At 42.1% G+C, this 20,937-nt stretch overlaps 1 protein-coding gene across 1 annotated transcript in view; it reads left to right on the top strand.

The window, feature by feature from the left end:
- The window catches only part of LOC143855125 (aconitate hydratase, cytoplasmic-like), a 30,345-nt gene extending 10,678 nt beyond the window's left edge, over positions 1–19,667 (top strand). The window contains exons 5-20 of the mRNA XM_077365322.1: positions 9,028–9,213; positions 9,388–9,549; positions 10,147–10,291; positions 10,450–10,592; positions 10,672–10,728; positions 10,833–10,912; positions 11,049–11,124; positions 12,028–12,213; positions 12,962–13,029; positions 13,133–13,251; positions 13,348–13,469; positions 14,425–14,523; positions 14,618–15,097; positions 17,977–18,075; positions 18,217–18,459; positions 19,304–19,667. Coding sequence (XP_077221437.1) covers positions 9,028–9,213; positions 9,388–9,549; positions 10,147–10,291; positions 10,450–10,592; positions 10,672–10,728; positions 10,833–10,912; positions 11,049–11,124; positions 12,028–12,213; positions 12,962–13,029; positions 13,133–13,251; positions 13,348–13,469; positions 14,425–14,523; positions 14,618–15,097; positions 17,977–18,075; positions 18,217–18,459; positions 19,304–19,378 — 2,340 coding nt within the window. The 3' untranslated portion in view covers positions 19,379–19,667. The remainder of the gene's footprint in view (positions 1–9,027; positions 9,214–9,387; positions 9,550–10,146; positions 10,292–10,449; positions 10,593–10,671; positions 10,729–10,832; positions 10,913–11,048; positions 11,125–12,027; positions 12,214–12,961; positions 13,030–13,132; positions 13,252–13,347; positions 13,470–14,424; positions 14,524–14,617; positions 15,098–17,976; positions 18,076–18,216; positions 18,460–19,303) is intronic.
- Positions 19,668–20,937: the final 1,270 nt, after the last annotated feature.

Below are 20,937 nucleotides of genomic sequence, written 5' to 3'. Positions count from 1 at the left end.
CATCTCCGAGACTTCGTAGAAAGAGGAGCCCGTCCTTGCAGGACGCTGGAACGCAAAAGCCCAAACCGATCTCCAAGCCCAAGAAGCCCCTGAAGACCACAGGGACAGGACAACTCGAGGAGAGACGAACGCCACCAACAACCTAGTAGGGTCATTAAAACCAAAGCTGGTGGCCTAACGGGGGGCGGAACATCGTCCTTTGCGCGATAAGCTTACGCAAGACAGGTTAGCTCGGTTAAGAAGCGGAAGACAAATGAAGTCATCTCCTTCTCCGACAAGATTTGGAGGGAGTACGTCTCCCCCATGACGATGCCATGGTAATCACCATGCTCATCGCTAATTTCAAAGTACACAGTGGACAACGGCAGTTCTGTTGACATGCTGTACTACCACGCCTTCAAGCAAATGTCCATACCGGAAGGTCGTCTCCAGCCAGTTAACTCAGACATGTATGGGTTCTTTGGGAACGCCGTTTGAGTAGAAGGGTCCATAGAGTTACCTGTGCTGGTGAGATCTCCACCTCACCAAGCCTCTGCTATGGTAAATTTTCTTGTGGTCAAGGCACCCTCGGCCTACCATGCCATACTTGGTAGACCCGGGCAAAATCTCATGAGAGCCGTCACCTCAGCTTACCATCAAAAAATGAAATTCATTACTCCAAACGGTATTGGCGAAGTTCGAGGAGATCAGACAGACTCCGGGGACTATTATGTGTCACTACTCAAAGGAAAATCGGGAGTAGAAACACTCCCAATTGAAATGTTTGACCTGAGGGATGAAACCCACATCACGAGGAACGAATCAGCCGAAGATCTAAACCACATCCCACTTTCAGAAGAAGACTCAAATAAGGTCGTCCAGATTGGGGCCCTCCTCTCGGATGACATTCTGGTAGATCTAACCCAGTTCCTCTGACAGAATTCGGACGTGTTTGCATGGTCGTCATTAGATATGCCAGGAATAGATCCAGAGCTTAGCGTTCATAAACTCAACATCGACCCCTCACACAAACCTGTCAAGCAGATATGCCAGGATTAGATCCAGAGCTTGGCGTTCATAAACTCAACGTCGACCCCTCACACAAACTTGTCAAGCAGAAAAGGAGGAGTTTCGCACCTGAAAGACAGCAGGCGATAAGGGAGGAGGTCGAGAAACTTCTTCAAGCAGGGTTCATCAAAGAAATACGTTATCGTGAATGGCTCACTAATGTAGTAATGGTGAAAAAAGCCAATGCTATCCCCTCCCGAAGGTTGATCAGCTCATCGACGTGACGTCAGGACATGAAATACTGAGCTTTATAGACACCTTTTAAGGATATAACCAGATTTGAATGTATAAGGACGACGTGCCCAAAACGGCGTTTATAATGGACCAAGGCTTGTCCTATTACAGAGTCATGCCCTTCGGTCTGAAGAATGCTGGGGCGACTTACCAGAGGCTCGTCAACAAGCTCTTCCAGAATCAGATCGGGCACAACATGGAAGTCTATGTGGATTATATGCTGGTAAAGAGCTTGAAAACCAACCAGCACATAGCTGACCTGGAAGAGACATATGATGCCCGGAGGAAAAACAATATGAAACTGAATCCGTCCAAGTGCACCTTCAGAGTGGCAACGGGTAAATTTTTGGGATTCATGGTCAGCCAAAGGAGGATAGAGGCGAATCCTGAGAAGATCAAAGCCGTGCTAGATATCGCTCCAACCACCATTCAAGAAATTCAACTACTGACAGGACGGATCGCCGCATTGGGAAGATTTGTCTCCAAATCTGCAAAAAATGTCTCCCCCTTTTTAGAGCATTAAAAGGGATTAAGAGCTCTCCGTGGACGGAGGAATTCTAGACCGCGTTTGACAAATTAAAGGAGTACCTCATCTCACCTCCCCTCCTTACGATTCCAGAGCTGGGGGAGGAACTCATTCTCTACTTAGCAGTTAGCCTCGCGGCCTTGGCAGCAGTGCTCGTTCGAGAAAAAAGCGGACAACAAAAACCAATCTATTACGTCAGCCTCGTGTTGCACGATGCGGAAACCAGGTATCAGAAGGTAGGGAAGCTGGCCTACGCCCTCGTGATAGCAACTCGGAAGCTGAACTCATACTTTCAGGCCCACACCATCAACGTTTTGATAGATCAACCCTTGAGACAGATATTGCACAAGCTAGATAGTTCGGGCAGACGGGTTAACTTGGGAGAGTTTGACATCCGTTATAAACCACGACCCGCGATCAAGGCTCAAACATTAGCGGACTTCTTAGCATAATGCATCATTTCTGAAGAACTGACTGGGGGGAGGAACCAAACTCAGAATTGGTCACATCTGACAACCAAGAGATGGAGACTGAAGCACTAGAACTAGGCCCCGAAATGGGATCGGTGGATGAGATACGCCACATAGCTGGAGGCAGGAACCGGGTGACTAGCCGGGCAAGCCCAGATGGGACCTCTTTGTCGATGGCTCCTCCAGCACCCATGGAAGCGATGTTGGCCTAATACTGACCGGCCCGGATGGATTCACAGTAGAATACGCATTGTGCTTTTGATTCAGAGCCTCCAACAATGAAGCAGAGTACGAAGCCCTTATTGCGGGGATGAGCCTGGGGCTCGAGGTACGGGCAGAAAACCTTAGAGCCCACAGTGACTCACAGTTGATTGTGAATCAGATTAAAGGCGAATATGAGGCCAAAGAACCCATAATGAAGAAGTATCTCGACAAGGCATTGGCACTGGCCGAGAAGTTTGTAAAGTTCGAGATCGTTAGGATATCTCGGACCGAGAACACGAAGGCTGATGCTCTATCTCTACTAGCCGCATCAGGGTTCACGAACCTGGGGACTATTTATACGGAAGTACTCAAACAACCAAGCATCGACTCCAAAGGAGTCGTGGTCCTGTAGGTGGATCTAGAACCGAGCTGGATGGATGACTTTGAAAAATACTTGAGGCATGGGACGCTCCCTGATGATAGAAAGGAAGGCCGCAAAATTGTCTAGCTCTATGCCCGTTTCATTGTGCATGGCGACAACCTGTGCAAGAATCGTACACCTGGCTGGCCTTATTTGAAGTGCCTTCAACCTACAGAAGCGGAGTGTTCACTCAGAGAGGTACACGAAGGAATATGCAGAGATCACCTGGAGGAAACGGCCCACAAAGTGCTCCGCCGAGGTTACTACTAGACGACATTGAAGGGCGATCTGGAACATGTAAAAAGATGTGAGAAATGTCAAAGATTCACCTTGGTAGACCACACACTTGCAATTGCGCTCGTTCCGATCCTAAGCCCGATTCTCCACAGTAAAGGGGATGGACATTCTGGGGCCTTTCTCGCCGGCCAGCAGACAGAGAAAGTTTGTGATCGTGGCAATCGATTACTCCACGAAATAGGTGGTGGCAGAACTCCTCGCCAAAATCACCTAACATAACATTATGGCTTTCTTCTGAAAATCCGTTTTCTACTGATTCGGCTTTCCCAGGGTCGTCGTCACAGATAATGGGAGGCAATTCGATAATGCCCGTAGCGCTTCACCTCAGTGTCCCATCCCCAAACTAACGGGCAAATTGAGGTGACCAACCGAATATTGCTGCAAGGTATCAGAAAAAGGCTAGATGACCACGAAGGACGGTGGGCTGATGAGTTGTACCACGTACTGTGTGAGGCCCGGAACATACTGGCTGGAGACTATGGAAAGCCACCCATTGCCTCACACGTGGAACTCTCGGAACCTCAGGAAGTTTTATCAGTAAAATTAGTAGTGTCGCCATCCCACGCAGAGGGAAAACGTAGATGTAGCAACTCTATTGTATTCAGCTTCACCACTTGCTTATGAATGAAATTAAGATTCTCAAACCCTTTGTGGTATTCCATTTGACTATGTATAACTAACTTTTAAAATAACTTGAGTCCAAAAACCCAAGTCCTAACTTGGGTTGGACCTGCCTAATGCCTGAGGATCACCTCGGGTTGGGCATAAGACCGACCTGCTCGGTTTAAGTAACTTGAGTCAAAAAATTTGAGCTCCTCGAATTGGACGTGCTTAAGACTTGGGGACCACCTCGGGTTGGACATAAGACTGACATGCTCGGTTACAACAACATGGGTACACTTCGGGTTCAACTTAAAGTAGCTCGTCCGGTGCACGTTACTCGACCTAAGGCCAACCCAAATATGGCCTGGAAGAACCTCTCAGATGACAAGCGAACTAGTGAAATGCAAAGGAGCTACAAAGAATAAAGGACTAGCTGATGCTTGCAAAAATGTTCAAAAAGTTTGCATTTCATTAAACGTCGGAAGAGTACATCGGTGGGCCTTATGGCGGAAGTACAAAAAGGAACTTAAACCAAAAGACACATAATCAAAAGGCCTAGCAACACGGCTCACGGGTCGATATCCACAAGCTGTGAAGTGGCGTAGGCGGGATCAACGCCATCCCTTTGGTCATCGTTGCCCTCACCTTCGTCAGCTCCAGACACATCAACATCCCCGACATCTAGGTTCAGGTCGTGGTATTTCTCCTTGACCTTCCTCTTCCCGTCAACGAATCCCTCCTCGTAAGAGGTTGACCCGGATTCGTACATTGCCTCCTTGAATGACTTGGACTTCTTGTACTCCACTACGATGAGCCCGACCTGGGCCTCGCGATCTCTGAGCTTTTTCTCGGCAGCCTCAGCGCTGGAGGAGCTCAGCTATCCTCTCATTAGCTTCCTACATGGCGCCTTTACGCCTTCCAAGTCCGTTTTAAGCTTCCTGTTCTCCTCGGCAAGCTGCTGAACCTTGCTATCCAAGCGACCTTTAGTACGCTCTAAGGCCGCTATGTTAGAATTCAGGTCGGTGATGGTGTCGCAGACCAAGAAGGATTGGTCCATCATCGCGCCAGCATAAATCATTGCCTACAAACTAGGAACCCAAAACCACTCAACCAGATATCTGATGTGCGGACCCCAGAGGTCCGCACATCGTCCATCTCTCTCTCTCTCTCTCTCTCTCTCTCTCTCTCTCCCCCAAATGGGCGGACCCCAGAGGTCCCCCCAAGGTTGCCTCCACTTCATTAGAGGGCGTTGCCTCTCTAGGGTCGGAAGACATTACTCAAGAAAAAAAGAAATATGCGTGGGGAAAACAAAAACGGACGAACCAAACCAGAAAAAATACCTACTTAGAATAGGAAACGGAAGTTTTCAAAACCGAACTCGGAATGGTAGCTGAATTCCCAACAGAGGCTCTCTCAGTAAAGATAAAAGTGAAAAATAAAAAAATAGAAGGGAGAGGGACCCTTTATAACCTCTAGGAAAGCAACGAAGGGCCAAGATCGTGACCGTTCAGCTCCAACCCCCGCGGTCACACCACGTGTCACAAAGGGATTGGGATGCCTAACTGGCAGCGGTCACGTCGCTTCAGCTCCCACATTAAGGCCTTCAAAGGCGCAATAGTCACAAAAAAAGGCGCAGCACTCATAAAAAGAGGGGGCAACAGTCACGTCGTTTCGACTCCTGCATTAAGGCCCTCGAAAGCGCAGCCCCGTTAACTCGGTGAGAAGTCTAGGTCGTCCAAAAATCAACCAACTTAGATATAGCACAAAGTTTGGGGCCTTCAAGAAAAGCCCAAGTAGTAGCTCGACGAGAAGTCCAGCCATCCAAAAATCAGCTGACCTGGATATAACGCAAAGTTTGGAAGCTTCAAGAAAATCCAAGTAGTAGCTCGGTGAGAAGTCCAGGCCGTCTAAAAATTAGTCGACCTGGATATAACGCAAAGTTTGGGGCCTTCAAGAAAAGTCCAAGTAGTAGTTCGACGAGAAGTCCAGGTCGTCTAAAAATCAGCCAACCTGGATATAACGCAAAGTTTGGGGCCTTCAAGAAAAGTCCTAAGTAGTAGCTCGGCGAGAAGTCCAAATCATCCAAAAATCAGCCGACCTGGATATAACGCATAGTTTTGGGGCCTTCTAGAAAAGCTCAAGTAGTAGCTCGTCAAGAAGTCCATGTCGTCCAAAAATCAGCTGACCTGGATATAACACAAAGTTTGGGGCCTTCAAGAAAGCCATAGTAGCTACGCGAGAAGTCCTGGTCGCCCAAAAATCAGCCGACCTGGATGTAACACAAAGTTAGGGGCCTTCAAGGAAAGCTCAAGTAGTAGCTCGGCTAGAAGTCCAGGTCATCCAAAAATCAGTCGACCTGGATATATAACGCAAAGTTTGGAGCCTTCAAGAAAAGCCCAAGTAGTAGCTCAATGAGAAATCTAGGTCGTCCAAAAATTAGCCGACCTGGATATAATGCAAAGTTTGGAGCCTTTAAGAAAAGCCCAAGTAGTGGCTCGGTGAGAAATCGAGGTCGTCCAAAAAGCAGCCGACCTGGATATAATGCAAAGTTTGGACTTCAAGAAGAGCACAATTGGCAGTTCCGCCAAAATCACCCAGGTCGTCCAAGATCAGCCGACCTGGATCCAGCACCAAAATCCCAGGTCGTCTAAGATCAGCCGACATGAGATCCAGCACACATTTGCCTAAAGAGCACAATTGGCAATTGGGCAAAAAACCCAGGTCGTCCAAGATCAGCCGACCAGGGATCCAACACACATCTGCCTAAAGAGCACAATTGGTAGTCTGGCCAAAATCCCAGATCGTCCAAGATCAACCGACCTGGGATCCAAAAAACATCTGCTTGAAGAACACAGTTGGCAGCTCGGCCAAAGCCTACGCTATCTTAAAGTCCGGCCGACCAAGGCAAAGCACAACCGCACACCTGGTGGGAGCATACTCTCGCCCATAGCAAAGGGAGATCGCCGCAAGCCTATCAGTGACGAAGAGACTTACTATACTTCCTCACCCCTAAAACGGTGTGAGGGAGTGGGGGGCAAATCATATGGGTGCAAATAACAGCCCAATGCGTAGCTGCCACGTGGCGTAGGGATACCCAAGTAATTTTCCTAAAAGAAAGAAGGACCTAAAGAAGGGCCACATCTAATCAGACACTGCCACAAGTAAGGGGTAGTATGCTAATATCACTACATGTAAGTTACCATTAGCTTCCTGCCTACGCTTCCACCATCAATAGCAGGTAAAGAACCAAAGGTACATGACACAAATCCCTAAATTTACTATTCTCATTGAGTTTTCCTTATCTGTTGCTGTCACTAACTTAAGCATCGGAGGGCCTTCCTGGAGAATCATCTCTAGGCTGGTCTGCTAACCGTTTGTCGGTGTACGCAGGCCAAATTTAAGCTCAATGGCTCTCTCTTTGCCTCCAGCTCAACATCAACCGGATTTTGACTGCAACACAAACCAATCCATCCCACTTATGAATTTTCTCTTCAATTGGATGCTTGTAGGAACTTGTGTGCCCATTCAACTTGTATCAATCTCTCTGGTTTGGGGAGAACTTGTTCTCAAGTTAATTCACTGAATGCTCTCATCCTTATTTCATCTAGTTCCAAACAGATGCCCTCTCTATCATCTTAGGCAAAATCAACTTTTTCTCTCTCCTAATTTCAATTAAGAAATAGAAAATTTTCCCTAAAATTATCATAATATCCACTGAAAAGTTTCACCCTCGACAAAGACCGAATGATGTCTACCAAGTAAATTTAGAAAAAAAAATTATTCAGGCTTTTCAAATGAGCCCCACATAAACTGATAACAAAAATCAATTAAGATTTTACAATAAATCCCCATAAATAAGAATGATCAAAACCCTGAAACTTTAGATCAGAAGAAGTTTCTAGACCCTTATTGTCTTCAATTTCATGCTTGAAGGACTTAGGTTTTGCGCCGCATAAAAGAAGTTGGAAAAACTTGAAGCTAACACATGCTCAAATTTATGTTAAACTTTTCTTCAAATCATGATAAATAAAATGACAAGGTACCCATTTTGGTTGCCAGTAGTCTCTTCTTAAGGCCCATCCTGATGCCAGCATACATAATTTTTTTGAACAGTTTTACCGAGTAGGTCTTAAATGTCAGCATGCATCATTAATGCAGGTGACTGTTTTTCTTCTCCTTTCTGCCGTAAACTTTCATGGGGATTAGAATTTTGGATGTGGATGCTGGGGGTTCTGTGGGCCCTCAAATGTTGTATGACAAAGCCTCTCAAATCCCCTACCTTTGTTGGTTTCTACCTTGAATGTCCAGCTTCCTCCCCAAGCCTAAGTATCTGAGAAACAGTCTCATTTCCCACTACTTAACCTGTGTATAAAAGAATACAAAAGTAGACGTCTGCTGCATCATCTGTTCTGCTTTTTATTCAGTAACAACCTTCAGCCGGTAAAATTCCTTGTTGAAGATCACATCTGAACACATTCACACCTCCAGCTTTGGGTGGGGATTTTTTTTTAAAAAAAGCACGGATGTTACCACTTTGATGTCCAACTATCAAACACACACATGGTTTGATAATTACAATCAGCTGCCTTTGGATATCTTTATTGTCCCCATCAAAATTCACTTTAGTGCTTAGACGGAGGTTTCACCTATTAGGAGGCCTATATGGGGAAGTAGTCTCTGGAATGTGATTCCTGTTTGATTAAGTGAGAAGGAAGGAATACTCCTCTAAGCAAAGATATGCTGTCATTCGCACTATGCACAGAATCTCAACGGATGCTAGATGTCTCATCTTGTCTTGAACAATATGCAAGTAAGATCTTTCATATCCTATAAAAAACACAACAGATGGTTAGCTATTGAAAGGACTTTTAACTCCAAATGCCAGTTGTAAAGTTTTTAGCAACTGTTGTGGTCCGATTTAAACAATTGTGATCTGATTGCACCTTCTGGGAATTGGAATCCGTTTTTTTGTGTGTGCTCTAGCTTCTAACCTGCATCTGTAGAAGCCTAGAAGGCAATAAAAAATGCAGTGTGTGCTTACGTCCATAAACTGGAAGCTGACATTGTGTTCAATATAATTTCATCTACGACCTAATTTTTGGGGTTCTCTCTTCTTTTTTTTGTGAAAAATAATATATTTTGTGAACAATTTCTCTCTCCTTTTTTTTTTTAAGACTTTTCTTTCTTTTAGTTAAAAATTGAGGCTACAACTGTTGTGGATGCAGGTCCCCGTGGATCTTGTCATTGATCATTCAGTGCAGGTTGATGTGGCAAGATCAGAAAATGCGGTGCAGGCAAATATGGAAATTGAGTTCCATAGGAACAAGGAAAGATTTGGCTTTCTGAAGTGGGGTTCCAATGCATTCCGTAACATGCTTGTTGTTCCTCCTGGCTCTGGGATTGTCCACCAGGTAATATGATTCTTTACTTTCGAGAAGAATGGATCTATGATACTTTGAGTTCTTTATTTGGCTAGATTGTGGTTAGTAATTTTTGAATCGATTGCATAGCCTCAATCTGCTGTTCTTTTCTTTTTTTGTAATTGATAGTGTGGGAAAGTGATTATGAAATCTTTTAATTTCCAGGTGAACCTAGAATACCTTGGCCGTGTTGTTTTTAACACTGAGGGCTTGCTGTACCCTGATAGTGTGGTCGGCACTGATTCACACACAACTATGATAGACGGATTGGGTGTTGCTGGGTGGGGAGTTGGTGGAATAGAAGCAGAAGCTGCAATGCTTGGACAGGTAAATAGGTTTGCATGTGAAACTTTAACAATTCATCACCGTTTAAATCCTTCCTTTTAATTTAGGCTGAATTCTGGTTAAAATGCTTGTCTGAGAATGTGACGGTTTGTAACCTATAGTCATTTTATATAATTACTATATGTTGATATTAAAAAAAGGTTAATAACCAAGCAGTTTTGATTATTAAAAAAAAACCAAAATTTTTTATTGACCGACATTTTCTAACTATTGTCTTGATAATGTGACAGTCTGTGCACATGCTTCCTGTTGTTTTTGTGTGGCAAGATGCATTCCTTGTCTAACCACAAAAAGATGCATTCCTTGTCAGTGCAAACATTTGAACTTATTTTCTGTTTTTTCTATTTTATTTTATTTTATTATTATTATTTTGCAAATTTCAGCTTCATAAGTGCATGCTGCTAACTATGAATTATGCAGCAAGTTGGATATAATTATTTTCGAGTGCTCTGGAGTCTGGAGAATGCTTCATGTTTGTTTGTTTCTGTATGCTTTTCTTTCACTTGTCAAGATACTAGAGTTATGATTTCTTTTTCTTTTTTTTGGAAATGGAGTTATTCTTCTGTAATTTGTATACAGCCAATGAGTATGGTGCTGCCTGGAGTGGTTGGGTTCAAATTGTTGGGAAAACTGAAGAATGGGGTGACAGCTACGGATCTGGTTTTGACAGTAACCCAAATGCTTCGGAAGCATGGGGTCGTTGGAAAATTTGTGGAGTTCTATGGTATGACCTTAGTTGAAGATATATCTGTTCTCTTTGTGCTCAAATCTGTATCCTACTTGAGGCTAATGGAAACATTTGTTTTTTTCATTTTTTGTATTTACTGCTGTTATTCTGCTCTTCTACCAAGAGTCAGACTTATGGTTTATCTTTGGATACAGGTGAAGGGATGAGTGAACTTTCATTGGCTGACCGTGCGACTATTGCAAACATGTCTCCCGAATATGGAGCAACCATGGGTTTCTTTCCCGTGGATCATGTTACTCTCCAATACTTGAAACTGACTGGCAGAAGTGATGACACGGTGAATCATTGATTCAAAATATATTCTGTTTAATGCAATTATATTTTTCATATTCACTAATTATTTTATCAATATATAGGTGGCTATGATAGAGTCATATCTTCGAGCCAATAAGATGTTTGTGGACTACAGTGAGGTAAAATTACACTATTTTGTCATGTTCAATCAACACTTCATATGTTTTCAATGAATGCATTCATGGTGTGAGTTTCTGACTGAGACTTTGATGCTTGAACTCAGCCCCAGATAGAGCGAGCGTACTCATCTTATCTACAATTGAATCTTGTAGATGTGGACCCTTGTGTCTCCGGGCCTAAGAGGTAAATAGTTCTCACAATATGTTTGAGTTTGCATTCGGTTCCTTCAGGTGTGACTGTGAGAGTTCATTTTATGTACCTGGTCCCTGTCTAGCTTTTCCATATCTGTTGCACTCTTTGAGAATCCTATGTCCTGCAGGCCACATGATCGTGTTACCTTGAAAGAAATGAAAGTGGACTGGCATTCTTGCTTAGATAACAAAGTTGGATTCAAGGTGAGCTGCATATGTCCAGTTTTGTTATATTTTGGCGGGGTTAGTATCAAATATCTCCATATTGTCATTGGATGTTGTAGTAGTACCTATGAGATAAGATGAGGTTAGTATCAAATATCTCCATTCTTGCTTAGTTAGCCAGTTAGCAGTTTTAATTATTTCATAACTGCTAACTGGCATGCTAGTCTGATTTATTTTTATGCATAGATAGATAGTTTATCCTAACCTTCTTAGCTTTCACCATTAGGTCAATGCTACAGGTTCTTGCACCAGATGTTTAAGATTATATGTAGTTTCATCAGTTGCCAGAGTGGGAAGCGAATGCAAGAAGCGATGTAGGAAGTAAGGGCTCTAAGGAATAGAAAAAGTGGGTAGTGGAAACTGGAAACCACTAAGGGGGTGTTCACATCTCAGGACAAGAAAATTAGGGAAAATAATATTTTCCATTGAAAATAAAATTCCAGGGTCTAGTAGATTTGCGATCTTCCTTGAAAAACAAGGGAAATCTTTTATATTGAAAAAAAAAATGTCCATAGAAAATGAGTTTACTTTATGGCTTTATAGGGATAGAGAAAGGATACATTTTCACAAGAGTGCATTTTATTTGGCTTCAGTTGCCCTTTGTACTCATTATCAACTTCAACTCTGTTGCGTTACAAACTGATTTACAGCCCTGGCCCCGAATTAAACCAGTTGATTTTATGTTAGTAAATATGCTGCATTGCAAATATTGTTGTTATGTAGCACATTGATGGTATGTTTGTATGCTTCCATCATGATATTACAACCCTAACCCTGAATTAAACCGCTGATTAATGTAAATAAATATGTGGCAAAGCAAATATTGTTGTTGTGTTACACATTGATGATATGTGTGTGTGTGCTTCCTCCTTGATATTACAGGGATTTGCTGTACCAAAAGAATCTCAAAGTAAAGTTGCGGAGTTCTCATTCCATGGGAAATCAGCACAAATCAAACATGGTGACATCGTCATAGCAGCAATCACTAGTTGCACAAACACCTCGAATCCTAGTGTGATGCTTGGAGCTGCTCTGGTTGCAAAGAAGGCCTGTGAACTGGGTCTGGAGGTAAGAAAATATTTTTCTTTAGTTGCGCAAACACCTCGAATTCAGCTGACCTAGTTGAAGATCCAAATATTTGTCTCCGTAAACTTTCTCTAGATGGGATGAATCCTTGGTATTTTCCGGTTCCAAATCTGGAAATGCACCGCCATGTATACATTTTGCAGCTCTGGTTAAAAACAATGGCAGGCGTTTCATCATATGTCTGAAGTCTGAAATACTGGAATCGCTAAGTGCACACCCGTGGGAAAAGTGCATCCTTTATTTTTCTGGGTTTGTGAATTGATAATGTTTTCTTAAACTAGATTTATACTAAACTAACTTGTGATCAATGGGGTTTTGGACGCATAGGGGGCCCTAGACTTATTTCTTTTAGCCCCAAGAACCAGAATGCATGGGGCTTTTTTCTTTTGGACTCACTATTCAAAATCAGTCCCACCTGCTTTTCCATTTCACACTTCATTTGTACTGAAATGCACAAACTCATCTATACAAACGTGGACCCGTTGATAATGGTAAGCGTCCATCTGTAGGAAATATCACCCTATTTTCTTCTAGTTGGTTGTATAGTGTCAAAATTTTCTTTTAAATGGCTAGGAAGCTTCATAGCTTAGATTGTGAACTAGGGAAAAATCCTTTGGTAAGCTTGCAGACTGTTTCACAAAGTAACATGAGTATGGTAGTGAAAAAAAAACGGAGCAAAGCGATTGTCTCTATGCCCTTCTATTTATAGTTTTAGCTCATCTTTTATCAGGTAAAGCCATGGATTAAGACAAGTCTCGCTCCAGGTTCCGGAGTCGTTACCAAATATTTGGAGAAGAGGTACTTTCGAGAGGCCTATGACACACTAGACATGTAGTTGGACTTTTAAGTATTTTTTTTTATAATGTAGTTCTAATGTCTGACTTGGGTGTTTCCATTGCAGTGGCATGCAGAAGTATTTGAATCAGCTTGGCTTTAATATTGTTGGATATGGGTGCACCACATGCATTGGAAATTCTGGAGATCTTGATGAATCAGTAGCTTCAGCAATTTCTGATAATGGTAATTTTCCAATTTAATCTTTTTTTCTTGATGGTCCGCGCACTTTACATATTCTCTCGTGTAAGTAATTCTGAAAAAAAAAAATTTATTTTTCAGATATAGTTGCTGCGGCTGTGTTGTCTGGTAATCGGAATTTTGAAGGACGTGTTCATCCCTTAACAAGAGCAAATTATCTTGCATCCCCTCCCCTTGTGGTTGCATATGCTCTTGCTGGCACGGTACGTAGTATTTATTATATTTTGTGTGCTGGTTATTTGATTTGGAATCAGATCTGATACAAAAGGAACCTATTTTTATTGGAATTACGATTTGGCATTGTTGTGTTTGGCAGATCTTGATAAATTTAGTAGAAACAGATGTAAATAAGAACTATTTGAATTCTCAGAGAACAATTTTTACTACCCTTTGATTGATAAAGAGTAATGTTTCCTGAGGTACTATAGCCAGAGGGATGTGACCCCAAGTTCAAAAATCACTGTAGATGTGCCAATATTGGAAAATTCTTCAGCAACTGTGTTAGCCTTTCTATGAACATGAGCTGCTGAGAAAAACAACCATTAGGGCTATGAAAATCTCCAGGAAAATATCCGATAACCATAGTCCAGCTAGTTTACCCTTGTTGACCCAGTGAGAATCCCTTCATTTTTAAAAGAACAAGAATAGAATATGTGCAAACAATATACTTCTCAAAGGAAAGCGCCCCATTCTTCTCAAATTCAGCAAGGTGATAGGAATAGATTATGAACATTAGCATGCAATCCTCCTTTGCAAATGCAACTCCTAACTACTCTTACTAGTTGCCACTTACCACTCCCTACTTTAATTTTAGGGAAATGATATCCCCCCCCCCCCTCTCTGACGGGTAAAATCCACCCATCTTCCCCCTTTGACTTTATTCGTTAAGCTTTAAAGGCAAAGAAAGACGTTAAAGGGGGTGAATTTATCGTCAAGCAGTGAACCATTCTCACTTGAGGGGTGCGTTGGGGGGGGATCATTTCCCTAATTTTATTTCCATTATCGTGAGTTGTGTTAAACAAATTAGTATACTTTTGAATCATCCTAATTCTTATTTCATGAAAACTCAAAATACAAGAGTTTTGAATATAGCTCTTTGAGTTTGCTCTTTGTGAGGCTTCTCTTAGGTATAAGCTCACATGGGTAGGCATCCTGCAGGTTGACATTGATTTTAACACAGAACCAATAGGCACTGGAAAGGATGGAAAAAAGATATTTTTCAGGGATATCTGGCCAACGAATGAAGAAATAGCCGATGTGAGTCATTCCAACACTAATTTTCATCCAAGTTTATTATTGTTCTGAATATATTTATTGAACCTTCACATCTTTTCTCTTGGATTTTTCTCAGGTCGTGCAGTCTAGTGTTCTGCCAGATATGTTTAAGGCTACATACCAAGCTATTACAAAAGGAAATCCGATGTGGAATCAATTACCTGTGCCATCTGGCACTCTCTACACATGGGACCCAACTTCGACTTACATACATGAGCCTCCCTATTTTAAGGACATGACAATGACCCCTCCTGGTCCACATGGAGTGAAGGATGCATACTGCCTTCTCAACTTTGGGGATAGTATTACAACTGATCACATCTCCCCTGCTGGTAGCATCCACAAGGACAGTCCTGCGGCCAAATTCCTCATGGAACATGATGTTGATAGGAAAGACTTCAACACTTACGGGAGCCGTCGTGGTAATGATGAAGTGATGGGTAGGGGCACTTTCGCCAATATTCGTATCGTCAACAAGCTGTTGAAGGGAGAAGTTGGGCCTAAAACAATTCACATTCCAACTGGAGAGAAACTATCTGTGTTTGATGCTGCCTTGGTAATATGCATACATCTGCTGACCTTCTCTTCTCTTTTTTTCTTTTTTCTTTTTGAAAATTGACAGTAATATATTGATAAGTCATACGAAGATTACATGTGGAAAGGACCAGGGGTCCCCCATAAGTTACATCGTATGAATACCCTGGAGATGAACTCCAGGGCGGCAGAACACATCCAAAAACTAATCATCCTATAACAACTCCTATACCTTCATGTGACTAACTATCTAAATGTTCAAATTTAACAAGACTTTTAATAAAAACTACTAGACATCTTTGCAATCTTCATCAAGGATCTTGAAACCTCCAACTTCTTCAATCCACCCTACTTCAGCAAATCATCCAAAAACCAAATTGTCAAGAAAACTACACAGTCTAGGGACTCAAACAAAAACTCGTAGTAGAATCAAGAGCATTTCTTCAGATCCCTCGTAAGAAAGCCAATCTAATACTCCAGCTCCTCTTCTTTGGAACAGGGGGAACTCCGGTATGGAATCTCATCCATTGGATCCTGCAAAGACGGAGGCTTTCTCTTCAATATGCTTCAAACTTCTAGCCCAGGTTAGGGTTTCGATCCAGCTTGATACATCCGGAAATTCCAATTTCTTCCATTTGAACGTACGAACCACCAAAAAGGAGGAGGAAGAAGACCTTTTCTAGATACAACACTCTCCTTTTTCTGTTGCTTACCCCTTTTTCTATTTATTTATATGAATAATATAAACGCCCCTTGCTTCCTATAGACTGGCTTCCACAGTGAAAATGCTTCGTAAGAGACGAAGATAGATACTTTCTTTATTCCCCAGCAAATCTGTTCATGATGACATTGGGAACGAGGAGGTCGCCACCTCCCCTCTTTTTTAAGTAGGGATTGACAGACATATACCAAGTAACTAGCCTTTGTCATACTAGGGAGTCAACCTAGGCTCGATTCCCCAGAAAGATTAGCTAGGATTTCTTTAGATCTTAAGGCACACTATTACTACTATCTGCCACGTAGAAGAATCGATGGTCAGTTCCAAAAGGATTTTGACACACAAGTCGATCGGAGGCCCTCTCCTCCCAATACGACAACCCTTCTTTATCAAAAAGAGTATAATAGATGAGAGTCAAAACCCTCTCCTCGCAATTTTACATCCCATCATTTGCTGTAGAGAATTTCTCAATCTAGGCCCTCCATTTTTAAAGAGAGAGGCCAGGCAGCGCATATCTTTCCTTGAGCGACCCGAAAAACTAGACATTAAGATATCTAAAATCAACTTGTCCTTTTTATTTGCTTTATCGAGGTTCGGAATAGTTGAGGTTCGGCGCCAAACCTTAGGTTTGTCAAATCGGTTCTGCATACATGGGGCCACATGTCCAGAAGGCTCAGCAGTTGATCTTGGGTCGCCTAAAGTTTTTCCCGCTTTTGATTTGTTGGATTTGGATTTGAATTTCAAAAACGAACCATTTGAGGCACTCAGGCCTAAACCACCAGGACCATCCAGAGTAGCCATGGCCGGCCCTGAGAGAGAGCTTTCCTTTTCTCCTGGCTTGACAATTTTCTGAATCCTCACTCCCAGGTACCTATCTTCTAGAGCTTGAGGAGCAACCTGAAACTCCTCCGGCCTTACCGGAGGATGGTGCAAAGGACGTAGATCTCTGGGATCGACCCAGTCAAATGGTGCTTTGAACGATTACTTACAAATTTCTATATCTATTTTGAAACAATTGTCCTGTACTCGGATCTGAACGAAGGGTCTAAGTTTACACCAATCTGAAATGAGAATAAGGGCCGACGCATACGTCATGCAGTGGCCATTTTTTTCTTCCATTATAATATCCAAGACTTTCCCGAAGAGCCTTCGCAAAGCCTCCACTGTTGATGTTGCCCAAACATGTAGAGGGATCCCAATGAAATTAGCCCAGATTGCCTTTTCCTCTTGTGGTTTTACCGGCTTCCACGCAAGTAGGGAATGGAGGAAATTACCGCAGGCCTTTTGTTTCAAGCTCAGAATTCTGGATGCTATTTCCTCACTGTCAGACATGAATAAAATCTCGTTAGGGCCATAAATGCCAGGCTTAGATCGAGACGGAATGTTCCATAAGATCTTGGCACGGTTCCATATCTCAATGAGATTCCAGTTTCTCCATTTAAGTCTACCGACCAGGCAAGACGTCAGAAGATGACTTCGAACCTCTACCTCCTTCCCAGAGATGATTAGAGTTGGAATTCCATCTTCCAACCCCTCTAGAATATCCCCTGAGTCAGGCCACGCTCCCTCGCATCGGTTATCTGGTGGAGCAGTATCGAGGTTACCTAACGGCGAGGACCTCCACAATCTGTCCATGAACCTTCCATTCTTGCAACACCGACAGAGTCTTCGCCACCTAAAGTTGAAATAGCTGCATTTGGAACAAATCCAATCGACTCTTTTACCCTTAGGATTTACCTTTCTCCCCTGCTGAAAACTCCAAGGTGGTCCTTCCATTGCAGTTCCGGTCAAAACACTTGGTCAAACCTTCTCTTCTCTTTTCATAAAACAAGGAAATGATTTTAATACCCAGCCCTCTATTCCGGTCAAAACACTTGGTCAAACCTTCTCTTCTCTTTTCATAAAACAAGGAAATGATTTTAATACCCAGCCCTCTATTTCGGTTGGAACATCTAGCCATTGATCATCTAAGATGTGCCTACATCACCGACCTAAGGTAGGGCCGGGTATTACAATGATAGCTGACCTCGAGGTTTTCAATGACTACCCTTCAGTTTGGATACTGTTTATTTTTTTAAAAATATTACGACCCCACTTTGATGAAAGTAGTCGAATTGCCGGGAATAGATTCTCATTTGTTGTTGCTATAAGATCTTTTGCTTTTATTTTATTTCTCAAAACAGAGGTACAAGAGTGAGGGGCATGATACCATTATCTTGGCTGGTGCTGAGTATGGAAGTGGAAGCTCTCGCGACTGGGCTGCCAAGGGGCCAATGTTGCAGGTATGCCCTATCTTTCTATCTGATTTGGATTTATTTTTTTTGAAATATAAATCATAATTTCAAACTTCTATCTGATTTGGTTCTCTTCTTGTATTCATTTTGCCTTCTTTTTTATGCCTATTTTGCAATGGTTGAGTTCAGGGTGTTAAGGCAGTGATTTCTAAGAGCTTTGAGCGGATTCACCGGAGTAATCTAGTGGGCATGGGCATTATTCCACTGTGCTTCAAGCCCGGGGAAGATGCGGAGACTCTTGGGTTGACTGGCCACGAACGTTATACTATTGATCTCCCAACAAGTGTGAGTGAAATCAGACCAGGTCAGGATGTCACTGTTGTGACTGACAGCGGCAAATCATTTACATGTACTGCTCGCTTCGACACTGAGGTAAAAGAAATGAAATACACATTTTGGTTATTTCTGTACACATTTGAGCTTATTTATAACTTTGTTACTTGGATTCTTCTGAACGGGCGACATACCAGCGATGATTTTTTCGCCGCTGCCACCCCGCCACTCCCCCCCTAAGGATTATGTGCCCCCCTTTTAGCATGATTTGACGTCAAAAAACATTAAGGTCTGCCCACAGTTCACGTTAAAAAGGGGGCGCATAGTCCTACTGCGGGGGGGGGGGAGGAGGATCATCTCCCTATTGTTGTTGTTGTTGTTGTGTAAAAGTATTAAAATTTTAAAATTGATTTAACATATTGCTGAATCCACAAACCCTTCCTTTTTCCCATTTTTTGATGGTTTCCCGAATTTGACATTGGTAGGATTCGGATAGTTCATCTGTATCCCTATGTTGCATCAGTCCAGGTATGAATGTCGGAATCCGACATGGATATAGAGTGTCAGATTCATCAAACCTCAAAAAAGAAAGATTGGTGGATTTGCCAAAATATTTTAATAATTCTCAAATTTTAATTTTTTTACATAATAATATGGTCATAGCAAGTAACATATTGAAATTTGGTTAAGAAAATATACTATTTTATTTGCATATAAAAAAAAAAAACCACCACTGGGATAGATAAAACTCAAAACATGGAGTAAATGTAAAGTTGTGTTAGTATTATTCAGAAAAAAATAGATATATAGAAATGTCGCAGAGAATCCTAAGTATTAGAATCCTATACGCTTCCAACATGAATACTTTGCCCATTTAGAAGAATCCATATGACATATTTGTAATCATGCAATATAGATTTATAACATATTGCTCTCACTGCAGGTGGAGTTGGCATATTTCGACCATGGCGGCATATTACCGTATGTCATCAGAAATCTCATCAATGCCGAGCACTAGATCAACTGGATTCTGGTTCCGGCGAGGTGAGTTCTGTCGTAGCTTTTTGTATGACATATTTTCCTGTCCAAATAATTGGATTCATGGGCGGTGTCTGTGAACATATAGCTTGTATTTTTTTTCGGCCTTGGCGCTGGTTTAAAACATCCCACAAAATATAAGTGCATGAATAAGATAGGGGATGGAGAGTAGATTTTGGCATATGAAGATCGGTATTTGTGTGTATGTGATGATGATTTTTTGTGGCATGATGCTGCGGCAACAGTAAACCAATCCAGTTTCCTTTAAATTGTTATGTTCATTTTTTTTAAAAATTTCAGATCAAGGATTAAAATGTATTCTCTATTCGTTTAAATAGCTTTTGATTGGTGAAATTGAGAAGAGACTTCTTGTTAGGTTGGGATTCCCTGCTTTTCGATATATATGTATATATTCATTGAGAGAGAAAAGAGCAGAGAATGGTTGGAGAACACAGCCTTATTTACACAAGTGAACTACACAAAATGCCAAAGTGAAGGTGGCTCTTGGGCTCTTTTTTTAACAGCCACATTTGGACTGTGATCTGGCCCGCAAACTAATTGCGGTTGCGATTGATTGATTGTTGTTGTTGTTGACGCCACCTTGATCCTTACAATTTATAAAGTGGATTCTGAAACTCTTAGGCCCTATTCGGTTGTTCCACCTTTTGACCCCACCCTGAAAATAACAAAGCCTCCCTTGACTGAGCATTCAGCTGTCATCCAGTGGAATCCAACTGATTTTCCTAGTTTGGTTGCATAAAAGCCAGGATGGGTTAGGGGTTTTGCTTGGCTTTTGGGTGCCAGCTAAACGTTGTTTGGTTGCCAATATAGCATTGAAATTCCCGAGATTACATTGAATGTCTCTTGGCTAATCATTGCATATCTGTGAATGCGTCACCCTTGACCCGTCCCTATTATATCCAAGGCAGAACCCACAAATAAGGTGGAATTTTGCTTTGATTTCTTGGCAACGACTCTCTCTGTGTTTTTGTGTATGTTGATCTACAACTACGAGGTCGACAACCGAACTCTATTTACCACTATTCTACGAGCTAAGTTCCAAGCAAATCTAATGCTCTTCTCCTCCCTGTTGATGCTTACACCTCTAATCTACAAGGTAAAATACCTGCAACCAAATGGGGCTTAAGCTGGAGTGGTAGCCAAAATCTCAAAACCTCTCCTTCAGTTTCCATCTTCCTGTGAGCAGAAAATCGACGATGCCTCTCCCATCTCTCTCGAACAAATAATCGAATTATGATTTTCAGTTCATTATCTGATTATTCAACTTTGAAATCATATTACTCATTATGGAAAAATTAAATTCTATCTAATATTCAAGATCTGAGCTAAATTTAAAACCCATACTAAAATTTGAAAATATGAGTGACAATTAAAAACTTTTCAATCTAAAACTTGAAAACTGCAAAAGAATCAATGAAAATTAGCACATTCTGCTGCTACGTGTCTCATCACAAATTCGGCCTATTGCCCCTTGGGTTCTACTCTGAAGAGATAATTATAGAGCTTTGATGAAGCATG

This window comes from Tasmannia lanceolata, unplaced genomic scaffold (genome assembly GCF_043159265.1).
Source record: "Tasmannia lanceolata isolate RefF3 unplaced genomic scaffold, GAP_Taslan_0.1 ptg000020l, whole genome shotgun sequence".
NCBI lineage: Eukaryota > Viridiplantae > Streptophyta > Magnoliopsida > Canellales > Winteraceae > Tasmannia > Tasmannia lanceolata.
This window is presented reverse-complemented; position numbering and strand designations above follow the sequence as displayed.